At 45.1% G+C, this 26,728-nt stretch overlaps 1 protein-coding gene across 6 annotated transcripts in view; it reads right to left on the bottom strand.

The window, feature by feature from the left end:
• UNC13B (unc-13 homolog B) overlaps positions 1-26,728 on the bottom strand; it is an 837,582-nt gene that overhangs the window by 24,987 nt on the left and 785,867 nt on the right. For all 6 annotated transcript variants that reach the window (XM_033936000.1, XM_033936018.1, XM_033936037.1 and 3 more), the window contains 4 exons: positions 24,131-24,211; positions 19,042-19,189; positions 1,356-1,448; positions 70-229 (listed from right to left, as the gene is read on the bottom strand). In XM_033936000.1, the coding sequence (XP_033791891.1) occupies positions 70-229; positions 1,356-1,448; positions 19,042-19,189; positions 24,131-24,211 (482 nt within the window). The remainder of the gene's footprint in view (positions 1-69; positions 230-1,355; positions 1,449-19,041; positions 19,190-24,130; positions 24,212-26,728) is intronic.

The raw sequence follows: 26,728 nt of genomic DNA on the forward strand, positions 1-26,728 counted from the left end.
GTATCAATATAGTGGAAAACATGCTCAAGGCTTGTGAGTTGCCTATTTCATGATGCCAATACTACTTACAAATGAAATGTTTCATTGTATTTTGGAGCCCAGTTGTTGCTCTTGGACTTGGTTGTAAACTTTCTTTTCTTGTCACTTTGGTGAGGCCCAATCATAGTGACTTCTACAAAGGGACGGAACATTCCAGTAGTTTGCCATTTCAGATCATTGGCTGCCACAACTGAAAAAAGAAGGAACACCAAATATTGCTATAAATGTGGAGATCTGGCCATGATCCTCCCCTGTGTAGTACCTGCCCCCCTCCCCACCTGCAAATACACACTATATAAGTTAGATGGGAATTTGCAGAATAGCATGTAGGTGGCATGCATATATTAGTATTTTAAATATTTATGTGTACAATGGGCATGCAAATATTAGCATCCAATTTACAGAACTGCCCTTCATGGATCTTCTCTAATTATCTCAAGTTTTCTGGAACCCTGTCACCATTTTTCCCTTCACCATCTGTGCTGAAAGGTCACTCAGGGTATCCACCGCCACCACCTCCATGAAGAAATATTTTCTGATTTCTTGAGCCTAATCCCTTTGGAGCTTTATCATGGGTTTATTTAAAACCTTTATATGCCCTCTTCTTGGGTGTACCCAAACAAAATGTTTTTGAAATTACTTTCCATTTTATGCATTATTTATGTTTAGCATATTTGAATAATTTTATCTCCTCTAGTCTTGAGTACATTCTAAGTATCTCTCAGGGCTTTTGGTGCAGACCTTGTGCCATTTTGTGACCTTCTCTGAATTGCTTCTGTATGTTTCATAAGTACAGCTGCCAGAATTGGGCACATTTGTCCAGATCTCATCCATGACCTGTACAAAGATTGGATATAGTAATGTAGTTGCCCTGTTAGTCTACTTTAAAAGTAAAAATAAAAAAAAAATAAAAATAAAAAGAACTTGAAAAAAAAAGGCTCTGCTTTCGAACACTTGCCAAAAAATATATTAATTTAGTTCAGTAAAAAGGTTATCACCTTATTTTCCTTTCTTTCCTTTTATTTTCAATTATATTTTTCTACCAGTTATGCATCTTCTTATACATCCAAGCCTTCTATAAGCTCTGGCTACTATCCTTGTCTTGCTATTTTTCTGCCTTGATAGCATTGTAGGGCAATCATTTACAATTTGTTTGACTTTAGCTATACAGCAGGTAGTAGCAGCAGACATGCCAAATAAGGCCTGGTGGCTTAGAGAAATAGGAGTTAAGTGAAATCTGAAAACCATTTATTATGTGTGTGAACAATTTAAATATCTATTCTTCAGCAGGTTTCCTGGTTCTCAAAACAGTCTACCTTTCACTGTAACTTTGTGTTCTCCTGTCCCTGGATGTGTGAACAGATCGATCTGTACAGACACTTCACCAACTGGATCATCCATGCCAGAGCCTAGAGTAAGAGGAATAAGCAGAGATAATAAAAACATGCCAGCATTTGAAAGAACTGAACTTTGGTGAGCCAATCATCTGCTATTTAATAACAAATTTTCACCACCAGTATTCATAATGGTAATCTAAATGCTAAACTGTGAATTTTTCAAAGATGGGAAGAGGCCTACACGTTAAAGCATGGAAGGACACTGGAGGTTTTAGATTGTGTGTATATTTTTTTGTGTAGGTCCTACTTACACGTTAAAACACAGAAAGTCACTGGAGCTTTTAGGCTTTGTGCATTTTTATGTGGAGGGCCCATTTGCAATATGGCTTCATCTCAAATAGTAAACAGGTGCATAGCTCACTACATGCAAAGAAAAATTAGGTTCTTACCTTGGTAATCTTCTTTCTAATATTCCTGAACCTTTGGGTGATAAATCCCTTCTTGTGAGAATTTTTTTAGGGAGCTTCATTAGCATTCTTTTGCTCCGCCTCCCATCCCTCAGTGCTGACCTCCAATTCCTCAGTTTGTACCAAAGCAGATGGTCAGCTCTGGAAAGGAAATAGAATAGAGAGAAGTATGGAGACACTCTCTGAAAAACATGTCTGTTCTGCTTATATCATTAAACATATAACAGATAAACAAAACTTAAGCATTTGCAATTCATAATAAGGTGAAAACAAACAGTCAGAAAAACCAGGAAAAAACTCCACAGTCCAAGTAGAAGCAAACAAACCACAGTGGAGAAAATCAGTAATATTGGTGTGCAACTTTATTCTGCAATCATGGAAATCTGTGCGATGGCTCGATACACACCTATTTCAGCCAATATGGCCTGCCTCAGGAGCCTTACTACTAATATGCTATTTTTGCTTAGGTATAGCCAAAAAGCAAATAGGAAGCTTCATCAGAGTACTAAAAGTACTTGTGAAGATTCAGTATGGTTCTCTCTACATCCATGAATAAGAATACCATGTAATCCTCTCTACACTTGCAAATTAACGTTAATTAAACTCTCTGTGAGCAGCCAGAGATAACATGGAAGTTTGAGACTTTGATCCCTTTGTTGATGGACCAGGTCTAAATACCATGGCCGCCTTAGCCAGTATGTTGCTACTAGAATCACCGGCTCCTGGTGCACCATGATCCTGCACAGAGGTCCTCCTATCATAAGCCACGGAGGGAAGGCCTTCGCTTTCTGGCTCGTATTTTTGATTGAAGAACTTTGCCACCTTCTTGTTGGCTGCTGCTGCCATCAGATCGAATGTCGAGCACCCCACCAATTTAAAATGCAGGTGAAGGCTTCCCGAGACAGCGACCACTCTCCGGGATCCAGGGAGGACATTTGCTTGCACACTGTCCACTCATGCCACATATGATGTTGACAGCGTCAAAAGATGAGCCTCTGCTTATTGATATTAGCATTTGGGCTTCCAAGCGTAGAGCAATACACTTGGTGATTGACATAGGCTACTGCCGTTGCACTGACCGAGAAAACTCGTACTGCTTTGCTCTGCAGTGTGCTCCCAGGTGGATGGTTTGAAGATCCAGGTGATTGACTGACCACGTCCTCTGGGAAGAGGATCACGTGCCTGCTAACTGGACGCCCCTTGCAATGTGCTCTCCAGTTATATAGGCTGAAGTCCTGTTGTCAGTATCACCCATGCAGAGATGCAAAGGAGAACTCCTCTGGTGACAGATTGAGGCTCCAACCACCAGGCTAGACTGTGATGAGCTTCCACTCTCTGCGATGACTTCCTGTTCTCACGTAAGCAGGACTTGTAGAGAGCTGCCTTCCGAGGCAGGTCAGCGTAACAGGTTTACTTCACTGCTGCTGCCGGCTGCCCAAAGATTCAATTACAGTTGGGTTCCGAAGAGGTAGGTGGAGAAGTCATGAGCTGGAGAGGTCATGAGGTGAGGCTGCCTGAAGATTCAATTACAGCAGCTGGGCCTGGAGAGGAGGTAAGTGGGAGAATCAGGAGAGCCAGCTAAACAGACTCCCCCAATTTTCAAAAACAGTATGGCACAGCCCTCGGACCAGTACTGGCCTATTGCCTGGTGGTTGGGGACCCTTGCTTTAATACCATGATGCCTTCACTGGGAAGGGAGGTACACTTGGTGACCTGCGGCACAAGGAATCTATTTTTGGTGCTAGTTAAATTCTGCAGCCATTGGATAGAGCCTTGCCATGGCCTTGACCACCCAAAGGGGTCCCTCCATGAACTCCCAATGGCCCGTGAGCATATTTGGGGGAACAGGCAGTCTGTGCTTTTGTGCTGCTTATAAATGAGCACTCTGTAGTAGAGGACTATGGAGTCTCTATCCTTAATTCTTGGAGGGATTCCATGATCATCTGTAAAAGCGCTGAAGGCTTGAATAGCCTGTGTACAATCAGGTCCTCTCTGAGATTAGGAACTGCCACCAGATCTGGATCCGGCCCCCCAAGAGATGACGTAGCATTTCCTGCTACAGAGGACTCTTGACTGGGAGAGTAAAGGCACTGAAATACACCCCTCATCAGCCCAGTTTTCCCAGACTGGAACTCCCTATCTTGTGCATGGCACTGGCACTGAAGAATTGTGCTCTTTGGGGGGATAACCCGCAGTGCCAGCATGGCCACGATCCCCGAGAGTTCTATGCAGCCCTTATTACTCCTTGAGGCTTCAGACATCATACTGATAAATTCTGGGGAGAACCCCTGTCGAAGACGTCCAGATTTATTTATTTATTTAGCCTGTCCTCTCAAAAGAGCCCAGAACGGTTTACAAAGGTACATTCACAGTATAGAAGGACAAAATTATTTAAAGACATTTTTGGCAGACATAGCTTAGAAGAATTTGCGGCAATCATAGAAGATATTACATGGCATAGTATAGATTTATGACAGCATTCACTGTACTAACAGAACATAACATAATTGTACTAAGGTTTTAGTGTTGTAAGTGAGTACATGATTGGTGGTTGGCAGTTTAGGTCCCGTTAGTAGTGTCGGTCATTATGGAGCTCGTGAGTAGTGTTGGACATTAAGACCTGGATTTGTGAAGAGGAAGGTTTTCACGGCCTTCCTGAAGTTCCATAGATTGTCTAGCGATCTAATGGTTGTGGGAATGATGTGCAAGAATCTGGGTATAAACTGTAAATAAGAGCGTTTGTGAGCTATTTTCATTTTGAGTGAGCGACCAGGTGGTAGTATGAGCCAGCTCACTGTTTGAGATCTTAGTGATCTGTTTGGGATATAAATTTGTAGTTTTGATGTCATGTAATTCAGTGTCAACTTGTAGAAGGTTTTGAAGACTAGGACCAAGGCTTGAAAGGCGCAGCGTTTTTGTATAGGTAACCAATGCATTAATGTTAGTGCTGGGGTGACATGGTCTCGGAAGCCTAGGTTTTTCAGGAGGTGAATGGCTGCATTTTGTACATCTTGGAGGTGGGAGAGGGTTTTTGTGGGTAAGCCCACTAGTAGTGTGTTGCAATAGTCTAAGTGGGATAATACAAACGCATGTAGTAGCTGGGCAAAATCGGTTTCTGAAAAGTAAGGACGGATACACTTCAATTGGCGGAGGTAGTAGAAAGATGAAGACACTAAGTTTGATATGTGATTTGAGAGTGATAGATTTGAGTCCAGGATCACTCCTAGGCTCTTTAGCTGTAAGTGTGTCATTTCCCCAGGAAAAGGTTGGGAGGGGTATGTGCAGGTGTCTTTGTGTATCCAGAGGAGTTCAATCTTTGAGGCGTTAAGTTGTAGTTTATTTGCAGTCATCCAGTTCTTTATTTCAGTTAGGCAGTTATGGAGTTTTATGATTTGTGTGTCTCTGTGTTGGCCTAAGGGAAGGTAGAGCTAAATATCGTCTGTGAATGAGCGGATTTTGATTTGGTATTTTGCTGCGATTTTGAGTACTAGTCTAAACTAAAACTAAACTAAACCTTAGGTTTGTATACCGCGCCATCTCCGCAAGCGCAGAGCTCGGCACGGTTTACAGAGTTAAGGAACTACAATGAAAGGATATAGGAGAGGGACTGAGAAGATAGAGAGGGACAGGATACTAGAGAATGGGAGGTGATTAGATTTTTGAAAAGAGCCAAGTTTTCAAGTGTTTGCGGAAGGATTGGAAGGAGCTTGAATTTCTGAGCGGGGATGAGAGGTTGTTCCAGAGTTCTGTGGTTCTAAAGGGGAGGGATGTTCCAAGTTTTCCTGTGCGGGATATACCTTTTATAGAGGGGAATGATAGTTTCAGTTTTTGGGAGGGTCTGGTGGAGTGTGGGTTTGAGGAATTCCAAAAGAGTGGGATAACAGGAGGAAGGACGCCATGTAGGATCTTGAAGGCTAAGCAGGCACATTTAAAGAGGACTCTGGAGTATACTGGGAGCCAGTGAAGCTTGGAGAGGAGTGGGGAGATGTGATCGAACTTGCCTTTTGCGAAATAAGCTTAGCCGCGGCGTTCTGAATTAGCTGAAGTCTATGGAGGTTTTTCTTAGTTAGGCTTATATAGATGGAATTGCAGTAGTCCAGTCTAGAGAGGATGGTGGATTGAACGAGGACGGCGAAGTGAGAATGATGAAAGCAGAGGTTGAAGAAGAGTGGGGATAACAAGGCACCTTGGAGCACTCCGTACCAGAGTGGTTTTGGCTCAGTTAGGGAGTGTCCTAATAGTACTCTGCGATCTTTCATTAAGGAAGGAGGAGAGCCAAGCTAGTGCGATATCGTTGATTCCAATAAATTGTAGTCTGGATAGAAGTGAGTGATCAATAGTGTCAAAGGCGGCACTTAGGTCTAATAGTATCAATAATGCGTGTTTCCCCTCATCTAGAATTTTCCAGCAGTCGTCTACTATGTCTAGTATTGTTTTTGTGCTGTGGTGTTTCCTAAATCCTGATTGGAAGATGGAGAGACTGGCATTTGTTTCTGTGAAGTCTTTTAGCTGTGTGAGTATTATCTTTTCATGTATTTTTGAGATAAAAGGAAGGTTTGAGACTGGTCTATAGCTGCTTGGATTTTCCGGGTCCATGGAGGATTTTTTTTAGAACTCGTCTCACTACGGCAGATTTCCAACACTGTGGTATTATGCCTGATTTTAGGGACTCGTTTAGTAAGGGTAGGATGGAGGACAAGAAGATTTCATTGGCAGCTAGAAGTGTTGTGGATGGGCATGGGTCTAAGATTGAGGTTGTGGGACGTAGGGAATCTATTGAATTTTTCAGATCATCTATGGTAACTGGTTTGAAGCTGTGGTATGCTCACAAGCTCCTTTCTGGGGTTTTGTGGCAGCATCATGTCTGCACTTCGCTGGGAATCCATTTGCGCTGCTCCCCAGCTCAAACCTGGACTTTTTACCTCACACCATCTGGGCACTAACACCCTCTCCCCCCTGACAGACTAGAGGTGGCTAAGCCAGCGACACCTGCCCCTCTCATGGGACATGGACAATCCTCAGATGGCCATCCAGTGTAAATTTGGCTTAAATCCAAAGTATCCTGGCCTGAGAAGTCCATTAACACCTGTGTTTATGCAAAATCAAGGTGTTTTGAGGCAGATGGAGGCTTTTATTTTCAAATCAGGAAATCCAAGATTTTAGCATCAAACACGGCTTGGGGGAGCTACACTGGGGTCTAAAAACTAGCAATTTGGGGATTTTAGAGATGGGGAAACCTGACTAACCCCCAGAACCCCCCAAAAAACAATTTTAACACTGCCCTCCCCCAATTTTGATTTTTCAGGCTGGCAGCCTGTTACTCACTGTGCAATGCTTTGTACTGGGAGATGCAAGTGCTGAAGCTGCAAACAGCATACAGGGAGAACCTCTGCCTCAACAAGCCTGGAATCTAGACTGCTTGTTTCTGGAATGACTCTTGGGCCCAACAAACTGGCTGGAGACCTCAACCCCCACCAGACCTTGCGTATGCAACAGGGGGGTGGGGTGGTAAGTCGTCCCCAATCCTGGAAAAACTGCCACCAAGCCACACAGCCTGCATTCAAGTCTACTACAGATGAACCTGGGGGGAGTTCTGTTCCCTAGGGATCAGACCCTGAGTCCCCAAACTACAGTGCAGGTTGTTCAAAATAGGTACACTGCAAAGCAATCTGCCCCTTGGAAGCAGACCCTCAACCCCAGAGTCTGCACTCTCCTGCAGCCAGAGATGTCCCAAGAATGGGATCCTCTGTAGCACTAAAAAGCTTTGCAAATAGTCAAAGTCCAAAAAATCCCCCAAAACGAATATAACAGAAAAATAAACACTGGCAGAAAAGACCCCCCAGGGGGATGGGAGGCAGAGCAAAAAAAAAAAAAATTTGCTAATGAAGCTCCCTATAAGAATTCTCACAAGAAGGGGCTGACTACCCACAGGTTCAGGAATAGCATGTCACACTAGAAAAATTCTGAATTAATATACACCTTGGCAGGTTGGTTATATAGTAAAAGATAACCTTTATAGGTGACGTTTTCTTGAGCAGCTGTTTCTGGAGCTCAAATCTGTAAAGTTTCTAGCCATCTCATTTGCAGGAATAGTAAATTTGCATGAGAATAAGGTTGCTAATCCCCAGGAAATCTTGTGAGTTAATACATCAGTCTCTAGCAGAGGTGTTTCACATCTGGAGGCTGACAACAAAGATGAAACAGTTCTTTCATAAAGGCTAAGAAGAAAACAACTGTGACTAACTCACAGCATATTTCTATAAAACACGACTGTTACTACGATCTCTACAATGCTACGAGATGTATGTTGTACTATTCAGACACATATGCCAAGGTAAACCTACTTGATAAGCACGAGAATCTACGACCATGTATTTATTATAAAGAAATAGTTAAGATTTAAAAGCAATATGATAAAGGTGAGGTTTTTGGCTAGATTTAAATCCATCCAGAGAGGAAGCATGGCAAAATGACTTAGGAAGTCTATTCCAGGCATACAATGAAAAGAAAAGTGTTGTGTATAAGAGAGATACAGAAGTGTTCCAGTTCTTTTCAGTACTTGGTGAAAGGCTTGGACTTTAATGGCAATGTTTTTAGTGATGCAGTAGAAGCGGATGGAGAAATTTCAAGTTAGATAGTAGCATTAATCAGGCATATCATCCCAAATCCAGCCAAATCAGGTTAGTCAATCATATTTTTAACCACATACCACTCACATAATTAGCCATTAAATGTATAATTTATTTTGAATATTGATCTAAATGTTTTCCATTCTAACCAACACACTGCATTAAGCTCAAAGGGAAATAATTCACATTATTTTCCTGTGAAAATCAGCAAATGCAAAGTACATGCCTTAAAAGTATAACATACCGTGAACCTGTTAGTTGTGCTTATGGTAGAGCTTGGTTAAAATAGGATTTTGAAAAACATGTGCTATATATGTGCGCACTTTTCCTTATTCAAGCTTAACATGGCCAAAGGAACACCTCCTTTGAGTATGGCTAAAAGTACACGTCACAATTGCCATACATATTTTTAGTCACATATGCTACAGTTTGAAAATTTCCCTCTGTGAGAATAATTCGCAATAACATTTTCACAGAAGTATTCATCTCTAAAACATCCTACGCAATATGCATGTACATAGGGTGAGGTGGGGCGGTAACTTAACCCAGAAAAGTTGTGTATGTTAAATAGCAGGTGTACATGTGTTTGTAGATTCTCTTGTGGAATTTACAAAATGGAAGTAACTCAGAAAACACAACGCAGAGAAAAGCATGCACATCATTTCCACACATGCGTGCAGTTATAAAATTACCTCTAATTGCTCTTTGCTGAAAAATAAAGAGACATCATATAAATGAATTTGATGCTCCTCACAAAACAAAATCGTTTGGTTATAGTGTTAGCCCAATTTAAAGGTAATAGTGATACCTTTCTTTATTGGACTAACTTAATACATTTTTGGATAAGTTTTTGAAGATGGTGGCTCTGCTTTAGAAAGCTTGTCAAAAATATACCACAAGATGTCACTATCTCTCCACACAGACATAATAGACCAGGCTAGATGTCCTTTTCTCATCCGACTACCAATACAAATCCTGCTAATATCTGCTTCTTACATACTCACCGTATACATGTATTATAGGTACACTGGTTTGCTTTTTTCTATGGCAATTTCCATCAGACTGTGACTATGTACTTTTTCCCGAGTACTAACTGTATTTGTCCTGAAATAGTCTAATGTTTTTGTAGAATGTGACAAAAAGGATGCTACAGTACATATGCTTTTGAAGTATTTTATCTAAAGATCTTGAAAGCTCATTTACTACAGCATAACTTAGTTGGTCAAAAAATGGTTATTTCAATTTATTATTACTTAGAGCAGGGGTGCCCACACTTTTGGGGCTTGCGAGCTACTTTTAAAATGACCAAGTCAAAATGATCTACCAACAATAAAATTAAAAAAAAAATACTGTACGCATAGAATTGTCAATTATCATTCCTATTCCGGGGTTTTTTCAAAGAGGTCAAAGCAGATGACTCTATGCACTGTCACCTCAGTAATAACCATACAAAAATAGACAAATACCCACCCCCCTCCCTTTTTACTAAACCACGATAACAGTTTTTAGCGCAGGGAGCTGCGCTGAATGCCCAGCGCTGCTCTCGACACTCATAGGCTCCCTGCGCTAAAAACCTCTATTGCGGTTTAGTAAAAGGGGACCATATTGTAAAATATAGACAGCAGATATAAATTCAGACACATTTTGATCACTAAATTTAAAATAAAATCATTTTTCCTACCTTGTCTGGTGATTTCATGAGTCTCTGGTTGCACTTTCTTCTTCTGACTGTGCATCCAATCTTTCTTCCCTTCTTTTAGCCTGTTTGCTTCCTCTCCTCCTGACTTCATTCCCCACCCCAAACGTTTTCTTCTTCTCTCCCTGCCCTCTCTTTCTTTCTCTCTTCATGCCCCTTTCTTTTTTTCTGTTTCTCTTCTTTCCTTCTGTCTCCCTGCCTGCCCTCTTTCTCCCTCCCTGCCCTCCCCCAAGCCACTGCCACTGCCGCCGGATAACAGGCCCCCAAAGCCGCCCGCCGCCGGCCAAGCTCTCCTTGCTTCGGGCGCACCAGCATTCCTCTCCCCGACGTCAATTTTGCCTTCGGAGAGGAAGTTACGCTGGCCAGAACTTCCTCTCCGAGGCAGAATTGACGTCGGGGAGAGAAAGGCTGATCGGCCCAAGATCGACCTATTGGGAGAAATGCTGCCGGGTCCTGCCTTTGAGGAAACAGAAAGTAGGCAGGACCTGGCAGCAAGAAGAGCAAATCGCAAGCTTCACTGACCAGTTTCCCGCTTTAGCGCGCGAATGGGGCTCTAACATGTGCGTGCCAGCTTCCCTTCTCTCCCCCCCTCCTGACATAACTTCCGGTTTCAGAGGAAAGAGAAGGGAAGCCAGTACAAGCGCACGTTAGCCCCCGGAGCATAAATTCTCCAAGCCGTTTTTTTTTTTTTTTTTAATGTTGAGCAGCGGAGGCAGCAGCAGAATTCAGGAGCAGGCCAGTCAGGAGGGGAAAAAAGAGAAGGGAACCCGCTCTGCGATCGACTGGGGTCGCCTGAACGAGCGACCTGTCGATCGCGATCGACGTGTTGGGCACCCCTGACTTAGAGACTTACAAGATCATGAAGGGCATAGAGAGAGTAGAGAGGGACAGATTCTTCAAACTTTCAAAAAATAAAAGAACAAGAGGGCATTCGGAAAAGTTGAAAGGGGACAGATTCAAAAGGAATGCTAGGAAGTTCTTCTTTACCCAACGTGTGGTGGACACCTGGAATGTGCTTCCAGAGGACGTAATAGGGCAGAGTATAACATACGTAAAGTCTTGTAAAGTTATATAAGATAAATTATGTAAACTTAATGCAAGTTATGCAAGCACGGTAAGGATAATGTAAAGTAACGCAAAGTAACCCACGTAAAGTTATGTACGAAAAGTTATGTAAAGTTAGGAATGCAAAGTTTGTAAAGTTATACAAATAATTGTATTGTCATCGCCTGGAAATGACCAGCCATCTTCTAATGTAATCCGCTTAGAACCGCAAGGCACAAGCGGAATAGAAATCACTAATGTAATGTAATGTAATGTAAGTATGGTACTGGGGTTCAAGAAAGGATTGGACAATTTCCTGCTGGAAAAGGGGATAGAGGGGTATAGATAGAGGATTACTGCACAGGTCCTGGACCTGTTGGGCCACCGCGTGAACGGACTGCTGAGCACGATGGACCTCAGGTCTGACCCAGCGGAGGCATTGCTTATGTTCTTATGTACTTATAAAGCACAGTTACTTACCGTTAACAGGTGTTATCCAGGGACAGCAGGCAGATATTCTCTACATGTGGGTGACGTCACCAACGGAGCCCCCTAGCGGATGTTTTCGCAAGCAGACTTGCTCGAAGACCTTCAGGCTTGCGATTGGCCAGCACATGCGTGCGTGCCCCTCCCACCCTGCGTCTCCTCAGCGTGTCCTCAGTTCAGATAGCAAGCAAAGAAGCCAACCACGGGGAGGTGGGTGGGTTGCGAGAATATCTGCCTGCTGTCCCTGGATAACATCTGTTACGGTAAGTAACTGTGCTTTATCCCAGGACAAGCAGGCAGCATATTCTCTACATGTGGGTGACCTCCAAGCTAATAAAATATAACCCTGTGGTATATAATATAGATACAAAAATACTCATAAGATACCACAATATTGAACCATACACATCAGTATTTAGGCCTCAGAAATGGAGCCTACGCACAATAATACAGTCACAAACTGAACCAATCCGCGTAGATTAAAGCTCCTGCTCCAATCATTGGCCAATAGAACCCTTATATCTTTCAACTGTGGTTTTTTTATAAACAACTCTACATCAAATACTGTGTGTAATATCAAAAATTTTGAAAAACTCGACCACGAAAACTTATCTCATTTGTTTAGCAGTCCATGTCCATACGCCAACGCGGCCAGCGTTTCGCGGGAATTACGTACATCCGCTGCATCAGGGCCACTTGGACATTATCACTATAAATAAATACAAACAGTACCCAGTTCACATTCACGAATTCAAAACTTTTTTTCACCTATTTTTCTTTTTCATTACACTCACACTCACATCAATACATACGGTCACAGCTTTTTCAAACAGTGCCAAAATGGCAACAGCAGTAGCTGTTTGAAAAAGCTGTGACCGTATGTATTGATGTGAGTGTGAGTGTAATGAAAAAGAAAAATAGGTGAAAAAAAGTTTTGAATTCGTGAATGTGAACTGGGTACTGTTTGTATTTATTTATAGTGATAATGTCCAAGTGGCCCTGATGCAGCGGATGTACGTAATTCCCGCGAAACGCTGGCCGCGTTGGCGTATGGACATGGACTGCTAAACAAATGAGATAAGTTTTCGTGGTCGAGTTTTTCAAAATTTTTGATATTACACACAGTATTTGATGTAGAGTTGTTTATAAAAAAACCACAGTTGAAAGATATAAGGGTTCTATTGGCCAATGATTGGAGCAGGAGCTTTAATCTACGCGGATTGGTTCAGTTTGTGACTGTATTATTGTGCGTAGGCTCCATTTCTGAGGCCTAAATACTGATGTGTATGGTTCAATATTGTGGTATCTTATGAGTATTTTTGACCTCCAAGCTAACCATAATGGGATGGAGAGAAAGTTGGCAATTTAGGAGAACAGATGCTGCAAAACAGACTGGCCAAAGCGGCCGTCACACCTGGAGAAAGCATCCAGACTGTAGTGCGAGGTGAACGTATGAACCGAGGACCAAGTGGCAGCTTTACAGATTTCCTCGATGGGAGTCGAGCGGAGGAAAGCAACAGACGCCGCCATCACTCTGACCTTGTGGCCCATGACTCGACAGAAAGCGAGACAAGCGGCCAACCAGTTAGAAATGGTCCGCTTAGAAACAGAGCGACCAAAGCGATTGGGATCGAAAGAGATGAATAGCTGGGGAGCAATATGGTGAGCAGCGGTGCGCCTCAAGTAGAAGGCCAGCGCATGCTTACAATCAAGAGAATGCAGAGCCGCTTCTCCAGGGTGAGAATGGGGCTTCGGAAAAAACACAGGAAGAACAATGGACTGGTTGATGTGAAAATCAGAAACAATCTTGGGCAAGAACTTAGGATGGGTGCGGAGGACCACCTTATCATGATGGAAGACAGTGAAAGGGGGGTCCGCAACCAAGGCTTGAAGTTCACTGACCTGACGGGCAGAAGTGAAAGCAATAAGGAACACAACCTTCCAAGTAAGATACTTCAAGTGAGCCCGCACTAGCGGCTCGAACGGAGGTTTCGACTATGCAAGGACTATGTTTAGATCCCAAACCACCGGAGGAGGTTTAAGGGGCGGATGAACGTGGAAAAGTCCTTTCATGAAGGGGGAAACCACAGGATAAACAGAGATAGGCTTCCCGTCAATCGGCTGATGAAAAGCAGCAATGGCACTAAGGTGGACTCGAACCGAAGAGGACTGGAGTCCAGCGCCAGATAAGTGTAACAGATAATCCAGGACAGCAGACAAGGAGGCAGACAGAGGCTCCAGCTGTCAAGTAGCACACCAGGAAGACAAGCAGGTCCACTTCTGATGGTAACATTAGCGAGTGGACTCCTTCCAAGACGCTTCCAGGACATCCAGAACAGGCTGGGAGAGCTGGAACGAGGGAATTAAGTCTCGAGGAAGCAGAGACTGGAGGTTGGGATGAAGCAGAGAACCCTTACTCCGCGTAAGCAAAGAAGGAAATATAGGCAGAGGAAGAGGCTCCCTGGAACTGAGTTGCAACAGAAGGGAGAACCAAGGTTGTCGGGTGGCGCGCGAAGACTTGAGGTTGACGAGAGTCTTTAGAATCAGAGGGAATGGAGGGAACGCATACAGGAACGCGTTCGTCCAATCCAGAAGGAAGGCATCCGCCTCGATCCTGAGAGGGGTGTAAACCCTGGAGCAAAAGCAGGGCAACTTGTGATTGAAGGGGGATGCAAACAGATCGACCTCCGGAGTCCCCCAATGAGCAAACACCTGATGCAAGGTCACGGAGTGGAGAGACCACTTGTGAGGCTGCAGAAGACGACTCAAACTATCCCCCAGACAGTTCCGCTCGCCCTGAATGTAGACAGCACGAATGAATATGTTGCGGCGGATGATCCAATCCCAGAGCTGCAGCGCCCCTGGCACAGGGACTTGGACCCCGTGCCCCCCTGCTTGTTGATATAATACATGGCATCCTGGTTGTCCGTGCGAAGCAGGTGACAAAAAATTTCAGAGCGAGGAAAATCGCACGAAGCTCCAGAAGATTGATGTGACAAAGGCGGTTGGCACGGGACCAAAGACCCTGAGTGCACAGACTGTCCAGATGAGCCCACCAAGCATGGGTCGATGAGTCCGTCGTGAGGAACTTCTGTGGAGGAGGAGCATGGAACAGAAAACCTCTGGAAAGATTGGAAGAGAGCATCCAACAACGGAGAGACTTCCTCAACAAAGGAGTCACAACAATGTGTCGAGAGAGCGTATCCCGAACCTGGTTCCACTGGGATGCCAGAGTCCATTGAGGAATACGGAGGTGAAGTCTGGCAAAAAGAGTCCCGTGAACCGTGGAGGCCATGTGACCTAGGAGGACCATCATGAGCCGAGCCGGCACCGAGTGCTGATGGGTCACCATTCGGCACAAACGGATAAGGGCCTCCTGATGTGTCCAGGACCGCTTCGATGAACTCGAGAGACTGGGACGGGCAGAGGTGGGACTTGGGAAAGTTCACCTCGAAGCCGAGACTCTGAAGGAGCAAGATTGTCTGTTCCGTCGCTCGCAGGACTTTGTTGCGAGAGGACGCTTTGATTAGCCAGTCGTCGAGGTAGGGAAACACCTGCAGGCCACGGAGGCGCAGGGCTGCAGCTACCACAACCAGACATTTCGTGAAGACCCTCGGAGAGGCCGTCAGGCCGAAGGAAAGAACACGATACTGGAGATGGAGATCCCCCCACCCGGAAATCTCAAATACCGGCGAGAGGCTGGGTGTATTGGAATGTGCGTGTACGCCTCCTTGAGGTCCAGACAGCACAGCCAGTCCCCCTCATCCAAGAGAGGATACAACATGGGAAGGGTGAGCATTCTGAACCGTTCCTGCACCAGAAACTTGTTCAGAGCACGGAGGTCCAGGATCGGACGCAGGTCCCCCGTCTCCTTGGGTACCAGAAAGTACCGGGAGTAGAATCCGGAGTTCCACTGTTCCTTGGGAACCTCCTCGACCGCCCGAAGGCAAAGAAGGGCTTGAGCTTCCTGCAGAAGGAGAGGAAGCTGAGACTGAGCAGAAGGAAACTGTCTTGGAGGCAGGTCCGGGGGTACGCGACCGAAGGGGAGGGAGTATCCTCTCCTTGATGATAGACAGCACCCAAATGTCGGTGGTAAGGTTTTCCCACTGGGCACAGAAATGATGGAGACAACCCCCGATGGGGAAGGGGGAAGGCTCCATGAGGAAGGGAGCCCGAAGGCTCGGACTGGAATTGTCAAAAAGATGGCCCAGTCTTCGCCGTGGCCGACGGCTGAGTCTTAGGTTGACGTTGCTGCTGCTGCTGCTGCTGCTGCGGAGGCCGTTCGAAGGAGGCCTAGAGAAAGCAGGAGTGGATTTCTGTGGATACTTCCGGAGAGAAATTTTATATTGACGAGCCAGAGGGGCCTTAGGTTTAAGTTTCACCAGAGACGCAAAGGACCGCTCGTGGTCCGAGAGGCGCTTCATGGCTGCCTCAATGGACTCATCAAAGAGCTCATGACCCACACACGGGAGATTGGCAAGACAATCCTGTAGATTCGGTTTCATATCCACAAGCCGGAGCCAAGCGAGGCGATGCATAGCGATCGCAAAGGCTGTGACTCTCGAGGACAATTCAAAGGCGTCAAAAGAGGCCTGAAACATATACAGGCAGAGCTGGGAGAGGGTCTCCTTGAGAAGACGAAACTCCTGACACCGAGGCTCTAGCATGACCTCCCAGAACGATCGGAGGGCATCAATACAGAACCGAAGGTAGGGTGTGAAGAAGAAACTGTAGTTAAGGACACGGTTTGCCATCATCGAGTTCTCATAAAGATGGCGACCAAATTTGTCCATCGTATGGCCCTCCCTGCCAGGGGGGACGGCAGCATAGACCTTCGAGGGATTAGACTTCTTCAAGGAAGACTCAATCACCAAGGATTGGTGGGAAAGATGAGCACCCTCAAACCCTTTAACCGGGGTAGTCCGGTAACGGGACTCCAACTTGGAGGGAATAGCAGTGACAGCATATGGTGTCTCCAGGTTCCAGAGAAACGTCTGCCGAAGAACCTGATGCAATGGTAGGCGAAGTGCCTCACGAGGCATATTGTTAACTCCCAGTTCCGCCGGGTATTCCTGGGTAAAGCGGGAGTCGGACTGAAGAACCAAGTTCAGAGCTCTGTCCATGTCAGAGATGAAACGAGAAAAGGAGGAGGTCCGAGAAGAGGATTCATCCTCTAGAGGAGACCCCAACTGAGATCGGGGCGCAGCTGAGAAAGAGGGAGAAACCTCCCTGGAATAGTAAGCCGGAGCCTCAGAGTCCCGTGAATAGGAGACTGAAGAGGTTCGACTAAGGCGTGTAGGGGGCATCAAAGAATGGCCCCGTGCCCCCAGCCAGGACCCACGAAAAGTCCTTGGCACCTCAGGGGAGGAAGAATCGCTCGAGGGAACCCGACGAATCTTGCAGGTGATGCCTCGAGAAATGAGGGGATGCTCAGGCTGGGCAGACCACGACTGGGTCGAGACCGAGGCCACAGGCGTCGAGGTCAGGACTAGTTGGCTCACCACAGAGGAAAACTGCGTGGCAATAATAGCCTTAAGCATGTCCTCTAACATAGGCACCGAGACCAAAGGAAGGTGGGTCGGAGGTGCAGCAATGCGCTCCTTCGGGGGCGACCTCAAGGAAAAGTATTCCCTACATGAGGAGGCACGCTTAGAGTGATGTCTGGCAAACCCTGACCATGGACTCCCCCAACCCTGAAAATCCACATAATGTGCCAGAGGAAGAAGCTACGCTGCTAGCTCCCTGATACCCAGAGGGTTGTTACACAGGGGGGCCCCTACAGCCTGTGCTCAAGCCTCTGATGAATCAGTAGGTAAGCCAGCTCCCAGGGGAATGGACCCCAAGCTGCTGAGGCAACACTAAGCAGGATGACTCCACAGGTACTCAAAGAGACTGGACTGGGAGCAGCAGTCCACCCACGTGGAACTGCATCCATTCCCCGGCTGGGTAAGCCCAAGAAGGGGACCTCTGAGCACTAAAGCTGTGCAGATAATTTGAAGACTGACGGTAAAAATACCAGAAAATAATAAAAGGAAGCAGAACAGATCAGAATATACCTTCTGAGTTCACGTGCACAAGGAAAAACTGAAGAGGGAGCTGTTCTCCGCTGCAGTAGGGGAGAAGTTCAGAATTTTAAAGTGACACCCTTCTGCAGATTTGTGACTAATGGAAATCAACAGCTACTGTACAGAATCCTATGTCTTTGCTACTGAAAAGCACATTCTATAAAAAAAAGTAGGCGCCTACTTTTCTTTACAGAATACTAGTGTAATAGGTCAAAAATCATATTTTAGGCGCAATCACTTACACCAGTCAAAAAGCTGTATTAAATGCTCATGCCTAAATTATTAAAAATACATATAATCACAGCATTCTATAATTTACATGCATAATTGTGCACCTTTATGGTCAAATACCATCCATGTGAATACCTATCTGCAAAGTACACGTGTGTTCACTTGAACAGTGGTATTTACAGACATTCTTACTGCCCAAATCTAGGTGTTCCTTATAGAATAATCCCCATGTTCTTAAAATATCTAAGTAATAGAAATTTGATTATAGTTTTCCTTCCTGAATGGAGAATAGCTTAATATGGCTATTGATTGGTCATGATTCTCAGAGTGATCATGTCCATACCAGTACCAATTAGACTGTGACTTCAGGCTCTTACATAGTAACATAGTAAATGATGGCAGATAAAGACCTGAACAGTCCATTCAGTCTGCCCATTAATTATACCTATTAAAAATACATGATTAGATTAACTTGTCTCTTCTTTGATATTTCTGGGCTGTAGACTGTAAAGTCTGATATTGTTCTAGGTTCCAAATGCTGAAGTTGCCGTCTAAGCTCACTCCAGCCTATCCAACCATCCCATTGTTTGCAGGACACCTACCGCAAAGTCTGGCCACTAATATCCTCCTGTTCCATATTACTGGAGTTCTCACTGATGCCCACCCCAGCCCATCCTAACTGAATCAACATATATGGAACACAGACTGTGCAGGTCTGTCCAATACCGGCCTTAGTTCTTTAATTTACATCTTTCATTTTCTAATTAGAGATTTTCTATTTTTATCCCACGCTTTATTGAATTCATCACCGTTTTCCTCTCTACCACTTCACTCCGTGAAAAAGAATTTCCTAACATTGCTCCTAAATCTTACTCCCTGTAGCCTCAAATTATGCCCTCTAGTTTTACCATTTTTTCTTCTCTGGAAAAGATTTGGTTCTATATTAATGCCTTTCAAGTATTTAAACCTTCAGGATGGTATGCTGTTAAGACTATATCCAAGCAGAGGCCTGGCGAGAAGTTCTATCTTACTAAGGCAAAGACTCACCTTGTGTCGTCTGAGTCTGTACAAAAGTTTTGATAAGTGTGTCTGTGGTCTGAGTATATAGGGACAATGCATAACGTAGAGACTGCAGGTCTGGACTCTTCTCCAGGAAAGTTTTCTTTAGCCCATTTCCACCAGCATGGAAATATTGCTTCAAGATAAAAGATAAAAATAAAATTGTGACAATGATAAGAGTTCCAAGGCATATACAGAATCATTAGCCAACTTTGGTAACTTTACAGTTTAGAGGTGATCACAAAAAAACAATAATGCTACAGTCCCAAATTCATGAGGTCTGGTTACCCTCTGGGTTTGTATCAGCCATGAGAAGTGACCTCTCCTGAAGAAGGACATGAAACTCGAGTCAAGGGGCTCGGTTTCTCAGTATGGCACTTAGCTGTTTTTAATACAAGCACTTTCAGGGTTTCATTCTATGGCTGCCGTTACGTCCAACAAGAGGCATCCCAACTACAACTCCAGATAAGTTACCAGTATATAGTGATGTTTTAATTGATGAATGGTGACTTTGGGAGGCAAGGGACTGTAAAGACGATGATGGTCCAATCGGCAACCATAGTTGAGTGATTACACTGAACAATGTTGGTTGTAGGGTCTGAGCAATTTACACAATCTATAATTATTTATTTATTAAATAATTTCATATATTCAGAGCTGTGATATTTGATTGAGAATATTTACATTATCACAGAGTATTTGTGATTATCTCCCTAGTAGTTGAGTACACATATAGAAACATAGAAACATGATGGCAGATAAAGGCCAAATGGCCCATCTAGTCTACCCATCTGCAATAACCATTATCTCTTTCTCTCTCTAAGACACATGTGTCCAACACAAGACCCGCCTGGCCTGCAGTGACTGTGCACCTGACACTACACTCTCCAGGAATCTCATTGAGTCCTGACTCCCCAATCTACCACCTCCCTGCTGCTGAAATTTAAAATCTTTGAGCAGCCGACACGAAGCCAGCCTCCCGCCATTGCCCTGCCCCGGAAGTGTTCTTTCTGTAGCATCCTGCCTATGAGCGAAGAAGTGCTGCAGAAAGAACAGGGCAGGGTGATGGGAGGCTGGCTTTGTGTCGGCTACCCGAAGATTTTAAATTTCAGCGGCAGGGAGGTGGTAGGTGGGGGAGTCATGAACTGGGGACTGTTCTACCATAGGATCCAGCTGAGAGGGAAGGGCTGAGGTTGGGAATGAGGGAAGGACATGCTGCACAGGCTGCGGGGTGGTTGGGAAAGCAAGGACAGAGGCTGCACGGGCTGGGGGTTAGGAAGGGAGGGAGAGATGCTGCCGGTGGGTGAGGGAAGAGAAAAATAAAATTCTTGGACTTAGGTGTGTGGAGTGGGAGGGAAAGAGAGATGGTATACATGAGGAAGAGGAAGAATTGTTGGATCTCAGTGGTTCTCTGTGGAGATCTCGGACCTCGTAAAAAAGAAGAAAAAAGCATTTATCTCCTGCAAACAATCTGGGAAATGAGAGACTAAAGAAGACTATCTGGCCAAGTCTAGAGCTATTAAAACAGCAGTCAGAGAGGCCAAACTCCAGATGGAAGAGAATCTAGCAAAGAGCATTAAAAAAGGGGATAAATCCCTCTTCAGGTATATTAGTGACAGAAAGAGGAACACAGATGGGATAGTGTGCCTTAGGAAACCAGACGGGAATTATGTAGAATCGGACTCCGATAAAGCCGAACTACTAAATGAATACTTCTGCTCAGTCTTTACCTGCGAGGCGCCGGGATTCGGTCCACAGCTACAGACAAGGGAAAGCTTGGAAGACCCGTTTCGAGATTTTGAGTTTACGTCCAGCAGCGTCTACCATGAACAAAGCTCAAAGTGAACAAAGCCATGGGACCAGACAAACTACATCCCAGGGAGCTTAGGGAGTTGAGTGATGTCCTGGCGGAACCGTTATCCGTGCTCTTCAATCTTTCCCTAAGTACAGGAAGAGTCCCATTGGACTGGAAAACAGCTCACATCATTCCAGTCCACAAAAAGGGATGCAGGACGGAGGCTGCAAATTAGACCGGTGAGTCTCACATCGATAGTGAGTAAAATTATGGAAACACTAATCAAACACAAATTAGATACGATCCTGAACGATGAGAATCTACGAGATCCCCATCAACATGGATTTACAAAGGGAAGGTCCTGTCAATCCAATTTGATCAGCTTCTTTGACAGGATAATGAAAAAGCTGGATATGGGGGAGTCCCCAGACGTCGTGTACTTGGACTTCAGTAAGGCTTTTGATAGTGTCCCACACCACAGGTTATTGAGCAAGATGAGTTCGATGGGATTAGGAGAAACGTTAACTGCATGGGTAAAAGACTGGCTCAGTGGTAGACTTCAGAGGGTGGTGGTGAACGGTACTCTCTCCGAAATGTTGGAAGTGATCAGTGGAGTGCCGCAGGGCTCGGTCTTGGGTCCGATCCTATTTAATAGTTTCGTAAGGGATCTGGCTCAGGGGCTTCGAGGGAAAATTACATTATTCGCCGATGACGCCAAACTATGCAACATAGTAGGCAAAAGCACAGTGCCCGACTGTATGACACAGGACCTACTCTTACTGGAACATTGGTCCTCAACTTGGCAACTAAGTTTTAATGCCAAAAAGGGTAAGGTCATGCACCTTGGCAGCAGAAATCCATGCAGAACTTACACCCTAAATGGTGAGACCTTAGCAAGAACTGCAGCAGAATGGGACTTGGGAGAGATCATTAGTGAAGACATGAAGACTGCCAATCAAGTGGAGAAAGCTTCATCCAAGGCTAGACAAATGATGGGTTGTATCCAAAGAAGTTTCGTCAGCCGGAAGCCCGAAATTATAATGCCGTTGTAAAGATCCATGGTGAGACCTCATCTAGAATATTATATACAATTCTGGAGACCACATTATCAAAAAGATGTGCAGAGAATTGAGTCGGTTCAGCGAATGGCCACCAGGATGGTCTCAGATCTCTTGTATGAGGAACGGCTGGGTTAGTTGCAGCTATACTCACTCGAGGAAGGTAGAGAGAGGGGAGACATGATTGAGACGTTCAAATATGTCACGGGTCGTATTGAGGTAGAAGAGGATATCTTCTTTCTTAAAGGACCTACAGCGACAAGAGGACATCCGTTGAAACTCAGGGGTGGGAGATTTCATGGTGACACCAGGAAGTATTTCTTCACCGAAAGGGTGGTTGATCATTGGAATAGTCTCCCACTGCAGGTAATTGAGGCCAGCAGCGTGCTAGATTTTAAGAGAAAATGGGATAAGCATGTGGGATCACTTCAAGGAAGAAATTAGGGGGTGGGTCATTAGAGTGGGCAGACTTGTTGGGCCGTGGCCCTTTTCTGCCGTCATCTTCTATGTTTCTATGATAGTGATGGAGAGGAGGGAAGGAGGAATATTACACTGAAAGGGAGAAGGGAGAGATTCCAGAGAAGAGTGATGGAAGGAGGGAAGAGAGATGTCAGACCACTGGAACGAGAAGGAGAGAGAGCGCGATGCCAGACCACGGAATAGAAGGGAAGGAGGGGAGAGATAGAGATGCCAGACCACAAGAAGGAGAGAGATGTTAGACCTCGGGAAGAGGGAGGGAAGGGGAGAGAGAGATGCCAGAGCATGGGAGAGAAGAGAGATTCCAGGCTATGGGAAGGAGAGGAGAAAGATGCCAGACAATATGAGGGGGGGGGAAGGAGGAAGACAGAGTTGTCTGACCATGGGATAGAGATGAGATGGTGCACAGGGAATGAGAGGAAGGAGAGACAGAGGGAAGAGAAGGTGTAAAGCAATGGGTGGGGCAGAGAAAAGAAGAAGAAATGCTTCTTATGGATAGATGGGAATAGGGGAGAAGAAAGAGGGAGGAGATGGTACACAAGGATAGAAGTGAAGGAACGACATGGAGAAGTAGATAGATTTTGAGAAGAAAGTTGAATGTTAAAAGTTAATGCTAAAGATGGATGTATGGCAGAAAGTGAAGGAGAGAAAAACAACAAATGGATAAGGTGGCCCTGAGTACACAGTTAAGAGCACAGACAGAAGAAAATGTGGCCAGAGACTGTGAAAAGATGGTTTGAAAAACAAAATCACCAGACAACACAGGCAGGGGAAATAATTTTATTTTCAATTTAGTGATTGAATTGTGTCAATTTTGCTGTCTATATTTTGCACTGTTCAGGAAGAAAAGCATTTGTTTCTTTTTCTCTGGGGTTGTACTCATGCAGAGCCTTGAATCTTAGGGTTTCGTTTGTTTATATTAGTACTTTTAGTTTGTGGTCCTGTATTTGCATAGGGGTTATGTGAGTTCTGGTAGGAATGAATGTTGAGAAGCATACAGTGTGCCTTGTGTAGTTTAATTTTGTGTTTAACCATTATGTGTTGTTAATAACATTATATTGTGTGTATATATGAAAATTTAATGGAAAAAATGATATTACAATTAGTACTATTATGGGGGCGAGGTCTTTGGACCCCCCAAAACAAAAAAGTATTCCACTTCCTATGCCTAGAATGATTATTTGAATAAAGTTGAGATTAAGTATGGTAACATCTATGAGGTGAAAATAACCAGGTGAATTGCTGGAATGGTGTCTCAGGGTGAGGAAGGATCTATACTTCTGCTAAGACTAAGTATCTTAATAAAAAAATTCAGCCCGCGACTTAACCTATATTTTAGATTTTGGCCCCTTAATGTGATTGAGTTTGAAACCCCTGCTCTAAGAAATCCCAGGTGCCTATCACAGGCTTTCTATTTGGTATTTTTTGTTATGATGGGCTTTGACATAAATGAAAACTTAAGCCTTTTATGAGATAATGTTTGTTCTAACACAAAGGTCTCAAAGTCCCTCCTTGAGGGCCGCAATCCAGTCAGGTTTTCAGGATTTCCCCAATGAATATGCATGAGATCTATGCGCATGCACTGCTTTCATTGGGGAAATCCTGAAAACCCGACTGGATTGCGGCCCTCAAGGAGGGACTTTGAGATCCCTGTTCTAACAGAACTTTGATAATGCTAACTGCACAGTATCTATTGTAGTTACACCATTTTATGTTCTTTAAATCACAGTCTGCTTGAATTACTTACTTTTATAGTATCCAGTGCTAAGTCCGTTACAGCGCATTGTTTTGGAGTGAGACTTCTGGTTTCTTCTCGCACCATGTGATCCTAAACAAAATCAGAGATACTTTTTTACACTACTAGACTTTACATTTCTTCAGGGCTGGTGGAAGGGAATTAAGGGTTCTAAACAAATCTCGTACTCACTCCTTTGCAATTAACTTTTAGTTTTATGGGCTTGCCCCCCTGAAATTCTGATAATTAAACACAATAATCATGATCATCCTAACCCTATTCTCCTAGAACAAACCTGTAAACACACATAATTGGACATCACTCTTAAATTTTATTTTTTGTATATAATATTTCTTTATTGAGAAAAATCAGCAACATACAGAACAAGAAAAAAGAAACATACAGCCGCAGCTCCCAATGAAGTGCTAAAATAAGACAACCAGGGAACTCAGAAACAATACAACAGGAGAGCGCCCAGGCAAAAATGCTAGAGAGTACCCAATACAGGATTTTACCAGAATGCCCGACCCCCCCCACACAACCTAAACCCCCAACCCCCCACTCCCCCAAAGGCACCCCCCCCAAACCCGTGTGGTTAGATGGGAAAACAAGAGGAAACTAAACAGAAAGAAAGGTGGAACAAGATAATGAGAGAAGAAAGACTAAAGCAGACAACAGAGTAATGAAAGCAGCACCCAACTCCTGCCAAAGACACCACAGCTCACAAGGTTAGCAGTTCAGCAACATACTCCGCTCCCAGTGCGGGAGAGACAACCAATACCCCTCCCACACATCCTGAAATTTGGTCCACCGGCCCTCGTCATGTCTCCCCACCATCCTACACTCCAGAAGCGCTAAGTCATAGAGGGATAAATGCCACTGGGAAAAAGAGGGAGCATGGGGAGCCCGCCAGGAAATTAAAATGGCCTTCTTGGCTAAAAGGAGAGCCTTAAACACCAACATCCGCTGCCCAGCAGAGCAATGAGAGAGAGCCGCTCCATCATAAAAAAGGACTATAGAAGGGGTGCATGCAGGCAACGAAGGAGAGATAGAGGACAAAAAGGTCCACACTTGCAGCCAGAAAGCCCATATCCGGGGACAATCCCAGAACATATGTCCCAGGGTAGCAGAACTCACAGGGCACTTGGGACAACAGGCGTGAGCGGCAAAGCCGGCTCGATAAGCCCTCTGTGGAGAAATATACGCTCTGTGAAGGAATTTATATTCCTGCTCCCTATGGAGAATATTGCAGGAGAGAGCACGCAAGAAGACAAAACAATGAGAAATCAAGGAGGACAAGATAGTGCACCCCAGGTCAGCGCTCCACGCCCCAGCCAATAGATCTGCTCTCTCAGTCGACAACGGCGACAACAACGCGGTAACAAAGTAACGCAGACGCGGGGCCGGATCTTCCCACAAACCCAAACTCAAGCCAAGACTCCGCGCCACCGAGGGACGCAAGGACGGCTCTCCGAGACTACGAACATAATGGCTAAGCTGTAAATAACCAAACGCATCCACTCGATCCAAACCATAGAGAGACGCCAACTCAGTAGGAGAAAGAAGAATCCCCCTCTCAGTGAGCACGTCTCCCACTCTACGTACCCCATGTGCATGCCAAAGCCGGAAGACTCGGCTGTCACTTCCAGGACAAAACTGCGCGTTGCCCACTAAGGGCAACATTGGGGTTTCGCTATAATTGACCCCCAAGTGTTTGCAAAGCTGTTTCCAGATACATCTCATATAGGACCACACCACATGACCCCTCTGGAAAGAGTCCAACCGAGCCGAAGGGGCATGCAACAAGAACAATCCCGAGACAGGGGACAAGAAGTCCCTGTCCACAGAGAAGGTCAGAAAGGAGGAACTCTCCAGACACCAATCTCGAATCTGGCGTAAGCTACAAGCCAAGTTATAAGCTCGAAGATCTAGAAGACCGAACCCCCCCTGCACCTCCGGCAACATCAGAACGCGAAGGGGCAGGCGAGGGCGCCGTCCCCGCCACAGAAAGATCCGCAGAGCACGGTACAGCTCCTCCAAATCCCTGTGCCTCAACCAAATCGGTAAAGTCTGCAACAAGTAGAGCCACCGTGGCACAATCATCATATTATATAAAAAGACGCGACCCGCAAGGGAAACCGGCAGAGCACCCCATAAGCGCAGACTCTCGACAGAGGACTGAAGCATGGGTCGGACATTAAGCTCATAAAGGCGCGTCAAGGTGGAGGGAATAAGAACCCCCAAGTATTTCACCTGAGCCGAAGCCTCCTTCAGAGGAAAGTCCGACCACAGGTGAGAGATACGCAGATGAAGAGGGAGCGCTTCCGATTTAGATACATTGAGTTTGAGGCCCGAAAGCTCCCCAAACTGCCGAAACAACTCCAAAGGTAAAGAAAGGTGCGAAACCGGGTCAGTCAAAAGAATCATGATGTCATCTGCAAAGGCCAAACTACGCAGGGAAGAATCTCCCACCTCCACGCCCTCAAGCAACGGATGAGTGCGGATACAAAGCAATAGAGGTTCCAAAAATAAAATATAAAGCAAAGGAGACAGGGGGCAACCCTGCCGAGTACCCCGCCGCAGAGAAAAAAACGGCTACCCCGTTGACAA

Source organism: Geotrypetes seraphini, chromosome 1 (assembly GCF_902459505.1).
Source record: "Geotrypetes seraphini chromosome 1, aGeoSer1.1, whole genome shotgun sequence".
Classification (NCBI taxonomy): Eukaryota; Metazoa; Chordata; class Amphibia; order Gymnophiona; family Dermophiidae; genus Geotrypetes; species Geotrypetes seraphini.